We start from the raw sequence: 20,150 nt of genomic DNA, 5'->3' as shown, positions 1-20,150 counted from the left end.
GGAGCTGAACTTGGCCAGTTCGTCTCCACTTGGCCGTATTTTGTGGCCTACTGCAGCTCATTGTGAGTGTTCTCATTTTCTATTTGTGTGTTGGACTGTTTAGTGCATTCAAAAATGGCTGCAAGTTGATTGACAACTGTTAGACTCTTTTTTTTCTCCAATTCCGCCAACATGGAAAAAAAAACATGCACTTGGGTTGAAATTTTGTTTTGTATGTGCCCTGTGTTTGACTGGCAACCAGTCTAGCATCAGATTCCCATTAAGATTCAGAAAACAACCCACCCGTGACCTTGAGCGTGAACAAGATATGAGGTAGAAAAAGGATGTATGGATTCCATGAAGACACACAAATCGACACGGTGTATAATAAACACTGTAATGAAAATTTTACACAAGCAAAGGTAAACGCTCAAGGTGAATTTGAAAGGACAAAATCATTTCTGGGTTACATTCTTGGAATGTAGGTCAAACTCAATGGCAGCAGGTTTACGTGTTCATAATGTTCTGGTGAATGTGTGTGCGTGTGGCAGGGAGGGAGGGACGGACAGAAAGACAGACAGACAGACTGGGCAGGAGGATAGAGAGACAGGAGGAGATGGAGAGAGAGACAGAGAGAGAGAGAGAGAGAGAGAGAGAGAGAGAGAGAGAGAGAGAGAGAGCAGGATGCATCACACAAGAATCATTCTCCTTGAGCATTTTATCTAAAGCCCGCCGGTACACTTTCAGAAAGTAACCCCTCTAGCCTCTTACTGCATTACGTTACCTTCCTTTTCCATTATCTCCATCTTAACCTCAGCCATCCCACGAGAATACTTGTACCCCACTTCCTTCCTTTTATCACTTCTTATTCCATTTTCACAGAGGAGTCGGCAGAGACGACTGCACGGAACAGTGCATGCTACCCAGACCTTTTGGGTTCTATTTCCAATGCGCACTGAAGTCCACGATGACAATAAAATATTTCTGTGCTCACTGAGTGACCACTTTTGAGAGAACTGAGTTCTACCTTGCTGCCGGTGGTGTGAAACTTTAAATAACGCACAGCTACACAAGTCGCCAGGAGAGCTGCGGAGTGCTGAGACATCACAACAGCATTCGTGATGATTTGCTTTGTAGGGGCTATGCTTACAAGAGCTGCAGCTAAATATAACAATCATGATAAATGATGGTTATAAATTACAACAACCAAAAAAGAACCTGATAATATTTAACTTTATTTAACGTTAAAACCAGTTCCTGGTTGGTTTTAATATCTTTCTCAGACAAAAAAAGACCTCAATCAATAAAAACGCTTCAGCTGGAGCCTATTGCAGCTGAAATGATGATGAGATGAGAGTACTATGGCCCGATCGCAGTCAACCTCTTGCTTGCACCCATGCTTGGGCTAACATGTCTGCTTGCACTGTTGTTCGAGCTTTCGCAAAAGCCGGCATAAAACCTGGCGTGTTTGATTGTGCATGCCACAGCTGTTCATTTCGGATACAGAAGATGAGGACTCTGATGGATTTGAGCAGGAGGATGGATCAAGAAATAACACGAGTACATTGTTAAATACTGCTCCCACTGCCTTTTTAAAAACATATGCTAGCATACATGCATATGAGCTTATTTTTTTAAGCTAACGTACGTTTTATCATGCTTGCGTCCAATAATACAATGTGTCTTGTGCATATGTTAAATACAGAAACAGCACCCGTAACTAACACTCCGCCTTTTAATAAGGTGCACCGTATGGTCGGAAAATCCGGCATTCAACTATAAAAGCCTCAAGTGTGAAATTTCACACTGAGTCAGTACTAAACTGAGACGACGTCATTATTTTAGTATGCATAGTTATTGTTATTGTTGTTTTCCATGAAGTTTGTCTGACGCAAATGACAGGCCTTGGCTCCACTGGTTGGAAAACACTAATCTTATAATTACTCTCCTTAATAAAAGCTCAAATTATTAAATAAGTCTTACATGATGCACAAAGACTAATACGTCTCTCTCTCTATCATCGATCAGATGGATGGATGGATGGATGGATGGGTGGATGGATGGATGGATGGATGGATGGATGGATATGGCGACTAGCCCAGACTCTCACATCTTGCCCAAAGGCAGCAAGGAAATACTCATGATACCAAAAAGGATAAGCGGTTAGAAAGCTGATTAATGAATGGATCTTTGGATCGGCTCTGAGGAATCATATTGTTTTGAACTCCCACTTGAGGAAAGCAACATAGGTTTAACAAAAAAAGTCTCTGCATTCTTACTTTTCATAGGTGGCGGTGACAAAGAATGCGTAGACGCGCGTTTGCTTATGGTGACGGATTTGGATGATGAGCTCTGGAATTCCCAGCCGGATGTGGTTCAGTAGCCATAGCAACGTGTGGTCATCTGTACTATCTGTGAAAGAGATGAAAGAGAAGATGCATTTTCAACGAGCCCCTTGCACACATCTTCGTGCTGCTGAGTACTGCATCAGTCTGTCTGTGTCGCTGTGCTGAAGTAGCAGCTGGGGGTTAAGTGATGTAAAAACAAACCACTCTGCTCTGGTTCCTTAAGTGCATTTATGATTTGGCTGGCATTAAACACTTTTCTGTGACTCTCTGTCTCGGGCCAAGACACGTTATGAAGGCAGAGCACGTTCCAATAACTTTCATTCAGAATTCCCAAATTTCTAAAATCTTTTATAAATCCTCTCAAGTGCTATTTGACGATGTATCAGATTTAATCTCGTGAGCAGTGCATTTTGATGATTCTCTTGTCCTCCTCTGGTCACCTCCTTCATCTTCTAATTCAAGGATGTCAAAATCATTTTTGTCACGGACCACTTTGGAGTTACGTGTTCCCTCGGAGGGCCATTAACACAGTGAAACCGAATAAATGTTTCATCATCACATCGTAAAATTACTTGTACACAACAAATCAAATTGATGGATTACTAGTTTTGAAATCAGCTAACTGGTTGTTTGTTGTTTGTTCAATTATGGTCTAAGTGAGCATAAACAGGGCAAAAAATATATATATATTGCAAAATCTCAACGTTATTTATTCCACATGAAAATTTGACATTTCGGTCCAGATTTGAGCAAGTATCATGGAAGTTGACACACATGATTTGCTTTTGCCTGGCCACATAACATGATGTGGTGGTCCGGATCTGGCCCCCGGGCCTTGAGTTTGACACCTGTGCTCTAATTGTCCATTATTTTCATCATCAAATGCTCAACTCCCTACATTCGGGTTCATTAGGTCACATTTGATTTTACGAATATCTTTCATGGATAAAGGAGGAGCCTGCTCACACAATCATTCAGAAGCATTCTGCTCAAAAGAATATCCACGCTAGCCAGTGGTCGGCTCACGAAAGGCTGACTGTGACCGTAAGACGTGTTATGTGAATTACATGATGGTTGAAATCTGGTCAAGAATTAATTCATAGCTGTTTCAGGCTATTTCAAAACACAGTTGTTATGTGGCATAGGAGGGCATGGTTAACTGAACGTATGAAATATGATACAAATGCACTCATTTGTATGTGTAGGAAATACACGTTTGTGTGTTTGATTGTTCGACCTGCAAATGTCATGAGGACATCACAGTTCTCCGTGGGCACCGTCTTCATCCAAGACTTATGAGACATGACGTGTCTGCCAGCCTGCAGCAGCCTCTTTCCAAACAACTTTTCTGTGTGGGCGAGAAAAGCAGAAACGGGGGGGGGGCAAACCCAGAGAGGAAGTCACTTTTTTGGTTGTTCATTGATAACAGAAAATCTTTTTTACAAGAAAGTCTAAAGATTTCAAAGAAGAGCGAACAAATGGTCATCATTAAGCATCTTGTACATGTTCAAAGGGGAGTAGGAAGAAGTAAAGAACTTATCTCGTCATACGCCTTGCTGTTTATGTACTGTACTTTGACTTGTTTTATATGAATACAATAAGAGGCATCATCTTTAACGTCACAGTTTTACATTAAAAGGCAAAACCCGATATGACAAGAGTTAGTTAGTTAGTTAGTTAGTTAGTTAGTTAGTTAGTTAGTTAGTTAGTTAGTTGGTTGGTTGGTTGGTTGGTTGGTTGGTTGGTTGGTTGGTTGGTTGGTTGGTTAGTTAGTTAGTTAGTTAGTTAGTTAGTTAGTTAGTTAGTTAGTTAGTTAGTTAGTTCCGCCCGTTCCTATTTGGAACATTGGGCGACGAGTTTCCTCCATTTGGTCCGGTCACTGCCGACCCTTCTTGCTCCATGCCAGCTGACACCCATCTCACTGAGGTCTTCTTTGGCCTACCTCTCTTCCTCTTTCCACCCTCTGACATCCAGTCCATGGCCACACTTGCCGGTCTCTCTCTTGGCAGTCGGAGTACGTGGCCGATCATTTTCCTTCTCCTTTCAGAGACAATGTCTGACAGTTCAGCCACTCCTGCCTTCTTCATCACCTCCTCGTTGGTGACGTGGTCTCTCCATGAGATCCTCAGGATGGATCTCAGGCAACGCCGATGGAAGACATCTAACTTGTTGGTTATGTTGGTGGTCTTCATCCATGTCTCACAGGCGTAAATCGCTGTTGGGATAACCACTGACATATAGAGGTGTAGCTTGGTGGTCGTAGTGATGGCTTTCGATGACCAGATGTTGCGGAGGCGTTGGATCACTCCCGCAGCTTTACCAAGTCTACTGTTGATGTCTTTCTCCACACCACCTGTATTTGAGATGTTACTCCCAAGATATGTGAAGCTGTCAATGTACTCTATGGATGATATGACGAGAATTTGAAAAAAAACCCCTTGAAGTTGTATTGGACACGGAGGCAAAAGAGTATCGCGACGAAAATAATAACTTCTGTACTAACAAAAGACTTTGACAACCCTATCTGGTTCCACACAGCTCTTCCACTGCGACAAGGCGTTCAGAAGAAAGAGCTTGGTGGTATTTCACATTTTAATCCTGAGAAGTACTCACAGATACGAAAATGTGGCCGGCCACTGTGTGCGTTGGCTCAAATGCCGCAGACAACTTGGTGGCATGACGGTCATTCTAATGAGTCCTGTATTCATTGCTGTGGGCAACGCGCTGTCCGGTAACAGCAATCAGAGCACTTTCAATGCTTTCATCGTGCTTCAATTTATCAGCACCATTTGAGCTCAACAACAGTTTTTCGTGAATAACCCATTTGCACCACTAGACTACTCTGCTGGCCAGGCATTTGAAGTACTTTTGTGTTTTGATCCCTAGGATTGTGAATTCCAGTCCTGATAGGTCTTCACATTTTCTTACATTTTAGAGAACAGCATTACATCAATTAATTTCCATGATCCAAAACATTTTGATGAAGTGTTGGCAGTGGGTGTGAACTGGGAAATCTTCAAATATTCGAAGTTGGACACTTTGCATCGAGATCATGAAAATTTATTTTTACAAAAACTGGTACTTTCATTAAAAAAAACAACAACCTGCAATTCTTGTTAATTCGCATAAATTCCCTTTATTCTATTGAAACCTTCCAACTATGCCACGTTGTATGTGTAAAACAAACAAGAAGGTTAAATATAAGGCAAATATTTTTATTTTTATTTTTTTTATGGGTGAATGACCCTTTTTAATCCAGACAAATTCATAGCTGTCTTGAGAATCCTCTAAACCGGTCACCAACATTTTTGAGGGTGAGAGCAACTTCATGTGAAATGATAGTGTGAAGGGCTACCAAATTGATACATGTCTGAAATAACATATTTGTCCGAAATACCTTCAATAATATGAGCATTTGTTATTTTTAATTCTCGATGATTTCAATTATCAGACTTTAATCGTGTTTAGAAATGTCTCACATGGCTGCCAGTGTTTGCATTTTTAAATCGTAATTTCTACTCGCAAATCACAATGTCCAGGCACTGGCGGGCTACTTCAGGTGGTCTTTATGGGCTACCTGGTGCCCACGGGCACCATGTTGGTGACCCCTGCTCTAAACTCTACTGTCATTTTCAACTTCAAGGTGGTCACGTAAATACTTTTGTTCAAATGCCTGCATCATGATGAAGTCATTCATGAGCCAATCACCACCAAAAGACGCGTAAGAGAGAAGACATACCCTCATCAATTTACAAATCGTTCTAGTTTTTCACCATTGGTTGTTCAACCTCAGTTACTCATTTGACATGGGTAACCAGATTACCGTAACTAAATATGGGTATTTCATAACAAAGTGACAAGGAATTGGGGAGTCACGGCCTTTCTCCGCAAACTGCTGAGGCTGCAAAGTTATGTTTTGTGTGTTTGGTGAAGATTTTTATCCGCACCGTCATTCAGCTTGCATACAGGCTCAAGTAAAAGAGTTTACCTGTAAAGCAAATATGGTGAATCAGCATTTAACTGTTATGCTGCACATAAATGGAATCAGCTGCCAACAGAAGTGAAGTCATTGCTTTGTGTCCATAGGAGGGTGCCCTGACGAGCTCTTCTTGCTGTTCTTTTCAATTAGGTGGACACAATTATTTGCAAATAAGGCTCTTCAGAATAGCAGCGGGGCTGTGGGTCATACCAATGAAGACAGTTTAAAAGTTAAGCGTCAGTCCTTCAGTAGCGTTATTGGTGGCACAACTTGTTTCATGGCTTCGTTGCGGTTGAATTAGCTGCAAGAAAACAGCATGGCATGACATTTGGAGATCTGAATGTACAGTATATAAAGCAGGGCATTGTGCAATCTCTATTTCAGGACGAGAGCCGTCAAGTGAGCGAACTGGTCTCAATAGAGTATTTTAATGTGCCTGGAATTAAGCCTACTTCTCATTTCAAGCTGCCTCCTTTGGCTCTTTGACTTAGACTCACATTTAATTCAATAGAATACAGAAAGAGGAGCAGTAAAACCCTTAACATTCATTCATAACCATCCACCCATCCTTTCTTTGTACTGCTTATCCTTCTCGGGGTCGCAGCTGTACTGGAGCTTATCCCAGCTAACTTTAGGCCAGAGGTAGGGCACACCCTAAATTGGTCACCAACCAATTGCAGGGCACATACTCAAATTCACCCACACATTATTCAGAGGTCATTTTCTACATGTGAATTGTCCTTTGTACTAGTTTTTCAACTGAATTTCTTTGTATGAGAGTGACACTGTGCTCGACTGGTTAGCACATTTGCCTCACAGTGCAGAGATGCAGGGTTCAATTCTGCTCCGGCCTTGCTGTGTGGAGTTTGCATGTTCTCACCGTGCTTGCGTGGGTTTTATCCCACATCGCAAAACCATGCGTGGCAGGTTAATGGAACACTCTAAATTGTCCCAAGGTGTGATTGTGAGCGCAAATGATTGTATGTCTCTGTGTGCCCTGTGATTGGCTGGCAACCCATTCAGGGTTTCCCCGCCTAGTGCCCAAAGACGGCTGGGATAGGCTGCAGCACGCCCCGCGACCCTCGTGAGGACAAAGCGGATCGGAAAATGACAGACAGACAGACAGACATATTGAAATAATTTGGGGGAAAAAAGAGAGAAATCCCATGAAATGCAAAATGATACCATTCATGGAAGTGATATGATGTAACATGCTATAATTTAAAAGGTCTTCATGTGACTGTATCACCTTTAAGTGTTGTAAATCCATGAAGAAATGTTACTTGTTTCCTAAGTCTCAGTCACCTATTTAGGCCCGAGTTACATTATTGTGGTATGAAGTTAGAAGCGGGATTATCTTTATCAGCACCAAGCAGGGGTGAGATTGTAATTCTAATCATTATATAATCAAAGCCTCTGCTAAAGTGAGACCATCAGAAACAATGTTGGTCATTGTAGCAATAAAATCAAATCAATTCAGTGACTTCAGCACAATTTGAAGGCTGTGACCTAACCAATCTGTGTGATTATGTGTTCCACTGGAGATGGGAAGCTGGGGAGCTCAATAAGCAGAGGAGCCAGTATTTACTGTGCATTAGTACATCATTCCTGCCATTCCCATCCAACCTCAGTATGCAGGCAGAAGAAGACATTGACGACCGAGGCAGCTTTGAATCCTCATGCCTTCAGAAAAGAAGCTTAAAGATGATCAATGCTGTTTTTCCTCCTGACTCATTTAACTCGATGTGCTTCAGAAAAAAAAGAAAAAGAAATAAAAATCAGGAATATACAGTACTGACTGCAAGTAAAAAGAGACAAGAAACATGCTTACAAGTGGCAAGGATAGCTGTGAGGTACTGTAGCAATGGTGTTAGTCACTACAAACCAAACTATGCAATTGATGTGACAGTTTCAGTCTGACGTGGTCATGTCATTATGTAGAATTGTAGATGAACCCTCTTAAGATACATACAAAGAAGCTCATTTTCTTTGTGAATATAATCCCATTCTAAGACTTTCAAGCAACCAAGGTGAATTTCACACGCAAATATGGTAACTTAATACATATGATGTTTATTTTGATGTCAATTTCTTTCGACATTGACCACTTCAACCTTATTGAAATGTGAGAAAAATGCTTCAGGCAAGCACACCTGCTCTTAACATAGCTGTACCGTTGCTGTCAGGTGAGAAATTGTAAACGGCAACCGCTAAAAATTATTTTCATGCATTTAAATCCTACCGCAACTAAATGAATGACAATGACATGCAGTATTGAACAGAAAACCTGCCTTGGTGTACAACGGAGGGTGATGATGACATACACTAGATGTGTCATCATTTGAATGGATATCGAACATTCATTACTTGAGGGCAGAGCCCATCATTTGACATAACTGTTCCTGGTACCTTGACCACATTTTCTTTAAGGTTAAAAGTTGTGGTGTTATGTGGAAATCAAACAGGACATTGTGAATTGTGGCACCTGGTGCCCAATGTTTCCAAACTTTGAGCATCTACATGAACAAGGAAAACGGATTAGAAAAGCCAAATCACTTCTCAGAGAAATCATTTTGGAAACACGTCAGGGGAGAAACCGGGGCAAAAATCTGTCATCTCCTGCTGCGGTCTCTATTGTTCATGTTAATGTGTTGTTTACCCCATTGCAGAGCTGCATATAAATCACTCACCAGACACACTTCAGTCAGCGATCAAGCCCAGAGGCTGACTGATTCTGATTCTGCAGTGACCATGCTCCAATAAAATAGCTAACAAATGCAACAAACAGAACAAACAGTCTGAAAACGAGCTGTGTGAAAGTGACTTAGAGAGGCAAAATCTACTACAGCAATACTATACATGAAGTGGCTTGCTAGAGTACGGTAACAGAACGATGACAAGAAAAAGAGAGATAGAGACTAAGAGTTGAAACGCACTCGACAATTCATTAAATAGGGACTCAATGATGTGATCAAATCCAATGGACTGTATAAAGAAATGGACCTTTCCATAGACAACAATGCTCAATTTCCATTGAACAACCAAAACATCAAAAATGATTCATTCATTCATTCATTTTCCGATCGGCTTATCCTCACAAGGGTCGTGCGGGGTGATGGAGCCAATCCCAGCCGTCTTCGGGCAGTTGGCGGGGTACACCATGAACTGGTTCCCAGCCAATCGCAGGGCACGCATAGACGATCAACCATTCACGCTCACACTCACACCACGGGACAATTTTGAGTGTTCAATCAGCCTGCCATGGATGTATTTGGAATGTGGGAGGAAACCGCAATACCCGGAGAAAACTCACGCAGGCCTGGGGAGAACATGCAAACTCCACACAGGGAGACCGGAGCTGGAATTGAACTTGGTACCTCTGCAGTGTGAAGTCGACATGCTGGGACAAATAAAGGTTTTCTTATCTTATCTAATATAATAAAAAATAGCTCTCAATAACTCTATGAGCATTATTGACATCTTGGAGGCACTATAGACCTTGGAAGAGTGACCTGCGATGGGCTCCAGCTCACCCGCAACCTTAATGAGGATAATAAGCAGTCCAGAAAATGGATGATTTTAACAGACCTCAATACATGTATCATGGTTTTATGTCCTTTGTTCACCATCGTCTAGTATCCCCTTCTCCTGTTATGAACTGTACTTCACATTTTTTCTCAGTCTCCTCTGGAAGCTGTCAAGTGGCTACGGTGAAATGACAAACGGCATTGTTCACCGTAGTCTTTGGATTTCTCCTGGCTTGGCAAATAGAAAAAAAAAGTCACAGGATAAACACACCATCCGTTTCATCCGCAATATCAATGACACAGGAGGAGGATGGTTTTGGATGCTGCTCTGATTACACTTGAATGAAGTCTAAAAATCTCACATGGATTCAACGCAACATGGCAGATACTCTTCCCACAAAGCAGTGTGCCATCTGCGCTTCGGCATATTAAGCCGCAGGCTGCGCAACAAACATCATTTTCTGCTTCGATTTGATCAACTTAATGGCAAGAAAACAGAAAAGTAGAAACCACACCAGGACATTAAAGCTACTTTATGAGCTCGATGGATAACAGCCAAGTTCCAGGATTCGTGCTGATTAAACCATTAAAAATAGAGAATCTAGGGCAGGTAAATCATCGGTGGATCAAAATATGCTTCATTACATTTTCAAGAGGGGCTTGTAACTTCCTGAACAGTGCTTTGCCGTTTATGGCAAAGGTGTGCCATCATCACAGTGTGGATTTTTAGAAATTAACCCAGCAAGAATGGAACAAACCTTGCTGCTTTTGGCAGCAGTGTCACCGAACAGCCATGCCCTGTGTGTCTATACTGTGGCCTAATCCCAATACCCGCAATCCACCCTACGGTCCTCGGTGAAGTGTAAACCTAGAAGTGCACCTAGTGATCAAAAGCGCAGGTTACAAACGTGACAAAATTGACAAGTCACATCAGGTCGTGTCCTGCCCCCTGTCACAAGACCCCGAAACAGCATCGCAGGAGCTGAATTGGAACTGATCCATCTCCAGGCCGACTCTGCCTTGAAGGAGAAGTCAAAATGAATGACTTAGGCTTCACTTAACAAAGCCACGTTTTCCAACATCCGGAAGACGGCACAGAAGACACTGGCATTGTTTGGCTCGACCTACGTGTGTGAGCAGACATTCAGGGTCATGAACATCAACAAAGCCCTTAACAGATCCAAGTTAACACATCCCTGCTCTGCGTGCATGTGGCCAACTGGAGATTTTTGGAGCTCTCACAAGCCAGTCCCAGCCCAGATAAATGGAAGTGGTCATTTACTTGACAAGGACTTGTCCTCCTATTTGTTTAACAATAGGGGAAACAATTTTTATTTCCCACCCTTCATATGCCAATTAAAATATAAAATACAAAGAGAAACTCTATTAAATTGAGTGCAGCACTAACGACGTTTACGAGGCACAGAAAAACTCCCACTATACACGTTTACAGCGTCTCATAAACATAAGCGTTATCTATCGCACTGGCATTACAGTAGTTTCCAAATTAGCTTAATCACCTGGGGCAAATATTCCCTTAGTTCAAAGGGAAAGACCAGGGCAGCTTGTTCTCTGTGGAGCACAGAAGAGAAAAGAGAGAGACAATAAGAGATCCAAAGAGACATTAGGGGCGCATTCAGAAATTCACTGACACCCATGCAATTCACAGAGTGGCTGTGTTTGGACAGCCAGCACCGGGGCACAGTGTCCCCAGTTGGGGCTCCCAATGCACGCACCGGCAGTCAGTTTTTGGTGCACTCTGAATAACCGGACTACAAATTTGAGCAACACTGACTTTCCGAATGGTCGGGCTCAGAGCATATTTCTAAACATGCACTAAACTGGGAGTCATTTGGGCATAGTACTCGGCTGGCATTGACATTGCCTTTCACATAACATCAGACCTTTGGTTTGAGAGCTGTGTGAAGATGCATAAACCATTGACTCAGTATGATTTCTGCTGGGCTAAAAAATTCAAGGTACCGCTTTCCCTTTCAGTGATCCATGTGACAAGGAACCTGACATGAACAATTCGGAAAAAAAATTCTTGAGGTAAAAAAAATAAAAGTTGGGCAGCGGGCATTTATGGTATTGCTAAAGGACAAGATATGGAGCAATTTAAATGTGACATTACAGGTGACACTACAGACTGAAAACGTAAAGGCAACGTGAAAGCGTGTCTGTGTTAATTGAGTTTGATTGCAATGTGTTGCTTCGTTCTGTTAATATTGCATATTTGTCCTATATTACTGTTTATTGTGCATGTTAAATTGCTCCATGTACAGCACTTTGTATGCAGCGATGGCTGTTTGAAAGTGCTATAAAAATACTGTTGACTTGACTTGACTTGACTATAGGGTAAGAGCATATTTCCCGCCCTCTCTCAGATGTTACAGCTGTCAAAAACATGGTCATGCAGCCGCCTACTGTAATGGGAGGCGGACATACGGGAGATGTGGAGATAAGTATGAATATGAGGAATGTGAGAGTGATAAACCAAACCGCTCAAATTGTGGTGGAGGGCACTTTGTTGCTTGAAGTGAATGTAAAATTGGGAAAAGGGTGGCGGTAAATCAGCAAGTGTAGATTTTTATTTTTTTGGTAGCCGAATTTCATTTGCAGAAAAATTGTAAGGCCGTAAGTGGAGAGCATTTTGTGTCTTTTATATTTCATACGGTCAATCTGGCTGTGACTAGGAAGAAGAGGATGACAAGAAAAAGAGGAGAGTGGAGGCAGCGGCTCCATTTCTGGCATGACGGATGTTCAAGCGGGACAGATGCACTTGCTGTTGGTGGCACTGGTGGAGGTTAATTGGAACAAGTGAAGTAAAGACCTTCCAAATACAAGTAAAAAAGTGGAGGGGGATATTTGCGGCGCGTTGCCGAATGTTGTTTTTTTTCATCAGGGTTCATTCAAGTTTGGAAAAGGCTGCAATGATGTTCATATACAGTTATAACGGTGCAGAATAAGTTTTGAACATGTTGAAAATTTGACGGCGACAAGAAAAACAATTTGCAACCGTTAAAACTATATGCTGAATGTCTTTGCAACCTTTGGGCCGTGCAAAAACATTCGCAAGCCTTAGCTGCTCACTGAGACAATGACCTTAATAAGTCGCAGTACTTGTGCCTGCAGTGTCGCAGTGTCCTGAAGAACATAAATAACTAATTAAAGAATCACTGGTAGTTGTCAAAGAATATTTTAAAACAGTAAATATTGTTTTGATTTTTGTGGTGTGGTGTCAAATTGCAATTAAATTATGACCAAAAAATGATGAGAACTTAATGGTGACAACTTTTGAGCGATTATCCCCACAGAAGTTCAAACCTCCAATTCTGTATCCTCAGCATGAGCTACAAGTTCATCAGTGGAAGAATTACCACAGATCCAAATTCTTATCTGAAACGTGACCTGATTGTACCTCGTTGTTAATTGTACGCGGCTCACTGTATCTCGGCTGCCTAATTGGATGTCCACAAATGACATGACCTCATTTTCACCACACAAACTCTCTCTATCTACAGTGGCCCCCCGAGGAAGCCCCAATTTGTTGTTGACATTTTTGTCTTCCTTGTTCCTCATGATGGCCACTTAATTACTCTTTGAAGGGAAGAAACATGTCACTTGTGTGCTGAAGGTGGGAAGGCAGGATCAAAATCATCCAAGTCAACTATGATGGGATTAGGAAAATGAAGAGGAGGCAAAAGGCATAAGATTATCCAAGCCTTGGGTGAGAAAAATCCTTGTAGGCGGCACCCCCCCCCCCCCCTAAAAAAAAAGAATAACCCGACTTTGGTGCAATCCTGGATGACTGACACTGGCATATGTCACAGGTGAGATGAAATATCATGAAGGTATTCTCACTGAAGCTCCACCAGTGGTGATCACGCTCAATGCCCATTCCGGACAAAATTTACGGCCACGTGAGGGTGAACAGTTATCACGAGACCAAGAAATGTTTTGGATTGTTTATACAGTAGAAAATGCTTCTGACGTAAACACCGAAGAACCCAATATATGCTCCAACTCCAACACATCAACATTAGCTCAGTTGAGTTTTTAAATGACACTATGGTTTTATGGATGTCCAGTACCTGGACCTGTATTACAGCCTGTATTCCATCTTGACTACCACTCCAGACACACATTAAGTGCACCTGCAAATTCTAGAGACACCATACCACACAAGAGCTGTATCAACAAATTTAACCAGAAGAAACTATGAAAAATAGCCTCTCCTACATCATTAAGAAATGTGTTAGATATCTGAGAGTTTTGCCAAGATTTGAAGTGGCTGATAATACAGTGTCTGTTTCTATCCACTCGGGTACTGGAATTAATGAGATAATCAAGAAGCTGGTTGGATGCAGTGTGGTCCTCTATAACAGTTGACCAGGCGCCTCTTTGGAAAAGTCAAATCTCCTGACCTTCATGCCGCCTTTCCTTCACCTTTGTTGGATGATGTCATCAGGTCAAGGAGAGATGAAAAGGTGCCTCCTTTTCAACATAGGAAAAGGATAGCACTGTTTCAAATGAATTCGACTTCACTTTTCCGAACAGACGTCATCGCATGTGTCGCTGATGTACAGTAAGTCTCTTGCTTTCAGACTCTACCTACAAAATTTGGCTTGATAATAAAATGAAAAAGATAAAGATATTAATTGTTGTTTTGGTGAAGAACCACTGTTAATGTTTTTCACTGGTTTGGGAAATGTCCATTCTTTAATAATGGAAAGGCGGGTTTTTTTCATTTGTTTGTTTGGGTGGAACAAACATTTCCTTTTGCTTTGAATGTCTTTTTCTTGGCATCAATTGACTATCTACTTGTATATTGTTTCAAATGATAATTTTTTTAAAGTCTTAAACATGAAATTCAAAAATCTTTGCATAGTCTGTCAACTCCATCAGTGTCCTGCTGCTTTAAATGTTGCCGTAAAGAATTGTGGGTAATGTTTCGGAAAGGTTGGTCAGGAGTAACCTATGTTAAAGTGGGCTTAAAGGTTGCATCCAGGCACATTTCTTAAATCAGGCGTGTCAAACTCAATTTTGTCATGGGCCATATTACAGTTACCATTTCCCTTGGAGGGCCGTTATGGCTGAAACCATATAAAGAAGTCAAGAAAAAAGATTTTTTTTCAACTACTGTTTGAGTTACTGTATTTAGGGGTTTGGTAACAAAAAAATACAATATGCTACAATATCTCGCTTATTTATTACATATGAAAATTCTAAGTTTTGGTCACAATTTTAGCCAGCATCATAGAAGTTGACATGTATGATTTGTTTTCACGGGCCACATAAAATGATGTGGCGGGCTAGATCTGGCGCCCCGGGCCTTCAAGCTGACAAGTCCTAATCATTTGCAGAATTCAAACCCTCCTGGTCCTTCAAGTACTTCCGGGTCATCATTTTCTAGGATAGAAAAGGACATTTCCTCTGCAAAAATTAGGATTCGAAGAGGCCCCGGGTCTTTAAAGTTGTCTTTGTAAAGGCAGCATGTTTTTTTACTGTTCTTGAATCAATGACCATGAGTGCCCAAAAAGTCGTCTGCCAATAAAATGCATTACATTTTTATTAATCTTATTAATATGGTGGCTGGTCTCTATATTTTGTGTATTGGATTGTTTCTCTAAAATTGCAAAATTTTGAAAACCAGTAGAGAATCAACAAATCTTTCAAGCTGTACTTTCTAATACTTGCTAATTGCTATGCCGAACCAAAGAGTTAGGAGATGGACATTCAGGGACTTGATCTGTGGACAAATCAAGGAGTAACTTGACTAGGAAAAAAGAAAACATAATGAAGCGCACTTCAATTAGTCCTTAACCTTCCCCTAAGATCCACCACTGAGGTTACGTTCATAGCTTTTGTTCAATTAGATGTCAAATTCCCATTACAATTGCCTTGTATATGTACATTTGACCTCAGCATTTTAAACTACATCCATACATGGGATTCAGGCCTGGGTTCCTTTGGTTTCAGGCTATTTCACCACAAGGCCACAGCTGGCCCTCAAAACAAGCTGGCTCCTCTACTTTAAACTGGAAACTACTGGGTGCCACCACCTCGATCTGATGACATCGGTCTACTCTTGCAGTCAGTAGCAGCCTTCTCAGGTTACCTCCAGCAGGCACTCACAGTGCCTGACAGCCCACCGCATCAGTCTGCAGCAGAACTTGCAGGCTGCAACCTGCACACAGCAAAACAAAGCTGGCCCCAGAGCTGAAATTATATCCTGTTCAATATTGGTCTGCTCAGAAAATCATGTGCTATTATTGGTTGTTGGCTAGTATAGAGAGGTGCTTTCTTAAACTTCATTGAGGAGACCCGGCAAGACAGAATCTATTTTTAATGTGAGAAAGCTTGCAAAAAAACAGAAAGTAAATAAGTGCTCATCTCTAAGTATATTTGCACTGCTAACCAGTAGCATAACTGGCACAGAGACAATAACAGTCAAGTAGGCAAGCAGCCACAGCCAGTCGGTGCATGGTTAAGAAATCCCTGGATGACATCATGAAGTTGTTAAACATTTGGTTACCAGGGGGAAAGAAGAGCTCAAATGATCACGTAGAACCAACTCCCTTCTTAAATAAAACCCTTTACCAAAACCATGTGCGGTTTCCAAGCCCAGTAGAAGTACATTAAGTCTTTCGTGATCTGCCACATGAAAACACATGCAGCAGAAGGTCAAAAGCATACTATGTCAAAAGCACACATGGCCATTTTCCATACGAGTAGAAGACATTTATTGGCAGCACGCAGCATTTACTGGCAAGAACAGGTTGTTGTTGTTTTTTTATATAGACGTCTGTTGTAATCTGGTGCAAATCTTTCGGCAGCACGGTGCAGACAAAAGAAGGGTGCCTCGAGGTGTCTGACGCGCGTCTCGTTTCCAGCCATACCACAATGCACCTGCCCGAACACTCCCATCGCCCAGGCCGGGCACACTCACCCAGTACACCAGAGCCGGAGCTTTGCGGCGGGTTAGCGGCCGTCTCCGGCCTCTCCACATCTGCCTGCTGCGTTCGTTGTCGGTGGCGGCCGCTCTCGGATCCGTCGCCAGACGCCGTGGCACCGCCACCGCCGGCGGCGGCCGCCACGGAGGCTGCGGCGCCTTGCGTACCCCCGTCGGGCATGCTCTCTATCCGCGAGGAGCGACGCCTGCTGAGGGGGTTGTACTGGCGCTCGAGCGGGGCTGTCGCATCTCAGGGTGAGGGCAGAGCATGGGAACGGCGCGGCGGTGGAGATAGCGGTTCAAAGAGTGTGAAAGTGACGTGAAGGTTGTACGTGATGGTGCAGCGGTGGAGCAGGGGAATAAGATGTGCGGTTAGATGGAGAGCAACCCCGCGATGACTACAGGGGCGGGACAAAAGGAAGGGGGGAGGGGACAAGAGAGAAAGGGAGCGGGCAACAGGGGGCTGGGCCACACATACCTTGAGGACAACATTTGCCGTTTGTCGTGCAGAAAATTGGCATGATTTTCCAATGAGAAATCAAAGAACAAGCACAAATGCAGTTGTCTATTAAGTGGATGAATATAATATAAATAGGACAACAGACGGGTATAAAGTAGGTATAAAGTTTAATTGGTGGGCGTGTCAATGAACTTCTGTCATACGAAAGTGGATGGTCCCGGAAGTCCGTCATCGTCAGTCGTCACTATTTCAGGCCGACTCATTGCGTCAGTCTGTAACTCCACCATCAGCATTTTTAACGTGCTTCCATCCATCCATTATTTGAAGCACTTTATCCTCAGGAGCGGTGGTCCCCAACCTTTTTTTGTCTCACAGACCGGTTGAGATAAGTATACGCTGACAGGCAACCATTTTTTTCCCATCTCTTTTAAATTGACAGTTTTAAAGAACTGCCACTGACAACAAAGATAATCAGAGAGTAATTTAACATTTTATTAACATTCATTCATTTCAAACACTGTTATTCTACAGCACAACAAATGGATGAAACCAGAGTACATGGAGAAAACATGCAAACTCCACAAAGGAAGACCACTGACCGGAATCAAACACATGAAAAGAAAATCTTTTACAAGGGTAACATCATACAATTGCATTCATTTATAAACAGTGTGCACAACTTTACACACAAAACTATCTATGTATATATAAAATGCTGATCCTCCTGCTTCTCATTCCCAAAATGCCGATCATCTGTTTTTTCGGATTCGTGGTAGTACTGGGAATGCCAAAAATCGCTTCTGTCGGAACTTACCCCATCAGTGCTTCAAATTTACTGTCAGTCATCATTCCACCAATGAAAACGGCAGTCCACCAGTGATGGACTGACAGACCGGTACTAATGGACAAGTGTAAATTCCCACCACTGTAATTGGCGCTCATTAAAACACATTGGGGGTGCTGACAAAAAAATTCAACCCCCCCCCCCCTCAAAAACCTAATTGTTTAAAAAGTTTAGGGGAAAAAATGCATAGAGAAAAATTGGATTGTTAAAACTGGCAGCACAGAACATCCTTGAGGTGAGCAGGATTGTTTGCAGTAATATCTTATTTTACAGACACAATCATTTTATAATACACACACACACACAAGTTGAAGTTGAAATATAGAAGAGGGAGTGTGCTGTCATGTTTGTTTGTTGAAGTTGAAAAGCCCTGTACCTTTCAAATAGCCTAACATAACCTATAAGGCACAACACGTTTACACCTTATGTCAACTTAGGCTTCAACAAACAGTATTGATGATTACATGGCGGTCAGATGATGCTTGGAATGTTCTGTTCAATGTTTGTGTAACATTATGATAAAATACTGGTTGGAGAAAACAACGTTTATACAGTGCTGAACAACAGCTGTTGAGTAAGTGCTGTCCTCCTTTTTACAAACAAAGGGCAGCTATAATTTATTGCAATCCGGTGTGAAGATTGCTTCTGTGTCTTTGGCCATGTATGAACTGGATACTGTGTTTTATAGTGCAACCATGCATGCAAGCTCTGACCTTTATGGCTTGTGTTGTTGTTGTTGTTTTTTTTTTTTGCCGATTTTTTTGCCTTGTGAGCAGATTCTGTTTTCCATACTCTTTCACTTTTTTGAACTGACAGATAGGCTGAACTGACAAGAGTCCCTGCTGTATGGCCCACTCACCAATGGGCATGTGTATTGTGGTTTGTCTTTACGGCATGATGAGCCACTGGTCCCGTAGCCAACATAATGCACTTTCATACAAACATGAAACAAGAACAGTGATAGACAATTGTGCAAATCAAAGAACTAGCTGTAACCATTACAGGCAACGTTATGGCTTTAGCATCACAATTGCATACTTTTGTTGGCTGCTAGTGAAAGCATGAATGTCTCTATTCAAGCTATTCTAAGAGGAGATTTTTACGAATAAAATCAGGAATCACATAGTTCTGCTACAATATAGCTATCTGCATACATATGTATTTTATGCTTGGCAACCACATCATTTCATATTGACTGCAGACACCAATACCATTTCACAGCAAATGTTGAGGGTAAAGAGATGTTAGCCAAAATAATCAAGCGTTGATTTTGTCTCATAAATAATCATGAACACTGCAACGCCCACTGGGAGTAACTTCAGGCTTCCATGTCTTGCACAGAAACATTTCAACAGCGGATAGTCAGAGCTGTGATTCAAACACGTTACCCCATTGTGACAGGATGACATGCTCCACCAACTGAGGCACAACCACCCGCAAGTCCACCACGTTGCTGTTGCTCTGCTGGTTGCTGGTAACAACACTTGGCAAGATAGTGTCTGCAACTACCAGTGGTGCAACATAAAAATTGTGGTCTTGACAGGCAGAGAGCAGATCATCCATTGACTGAATTGTTCGAATCCTCACTTCAGCTTTCTGTTATCAACATGTTCCTGTGCAAGACACTGAACCCTAAATTGCTCCCACAAATAGTATCCTGTATGGCATCCCCTGGTAACAAACAAAAAAAACTTTTTTGTTGTTGTTGTGTCTTCATTGCTGTTCTTGATGTCGCCTGCGAGACGAGCATATCGTTGTTGTCCTGATAGTGTCTGAGGAGTAAGACCAGTACGAAAACACCCCCCAAAAACCTTCATAAATAGCTGGTTACAATGGTGAGCATCTGTGCTGCTATATGCTTTAAAAAAAGTAAATATGTCAATTGTAATGGCCATATTCACCAAAAAAATGAAAAAAAAATAGATTCATAAAATTGAAATATAAATAATTACATAATTTAGATTTTTTTTATTGTCGTTGTTTGTTTAATGTATTTTTCTACATTTTATTTTTGATTACTATACTTCGGAAACACGAACGAGAATCTCGAGCAGCACG

General features: G+C 41.9%; 1 protein-coding gene across 1 annotated transcript in view; it reads right to left on the bottom strand.

Moving 5' to 3' along the window:
- ano8b (anoctamin 8b) overlaps positions 1-17,215 on the bottom strand; it is a 34,417-nt gene extending 17,202 nt beyond the window's left edge. The window contains exons 1-3 of the mRNA XM_052073959.1: positions 16,786-17,215; positions 3,565-3,675; positions 2,259-2,391 (exon numbers count right to left, since the gene is read on the bottom strand). Of these exons, the coding sequence (XP_051929919.1) occupies positions 2,259-2,391; positions 3,565-3,675; positions 16,786-16,969 (428 nt within the window). The 5' untranslated portion in view covers positions 16,970-17,215. The remainder of the gene's footprint in view (positions 1-2,258; positions 2,392-3,564; positions 3,676-16,785) is intronic.
- Between the last annotated feature and the right edge of the window lie 2,935 nt (positions 17,216-20,150).

The sequence above is a fragment of the Hippocampus zosterae genome, chromosome 8, assembly GCF_025434085.1.
Source record: "Hippocampus zosterae strain Florida chromosome 8, ASM2543408v3, whole genome shotgun sequence".
Classification (NCBI taxonomy): Eukaryota; Metazoa; Chordata; class Actinopteri; order Syngnathiformes; family Syngnathidae; genus Hippocampus; species Hippocampus zosterae.
This window is presented reverse-complemented; position numbering and strand designations above follow the sequence as displayed.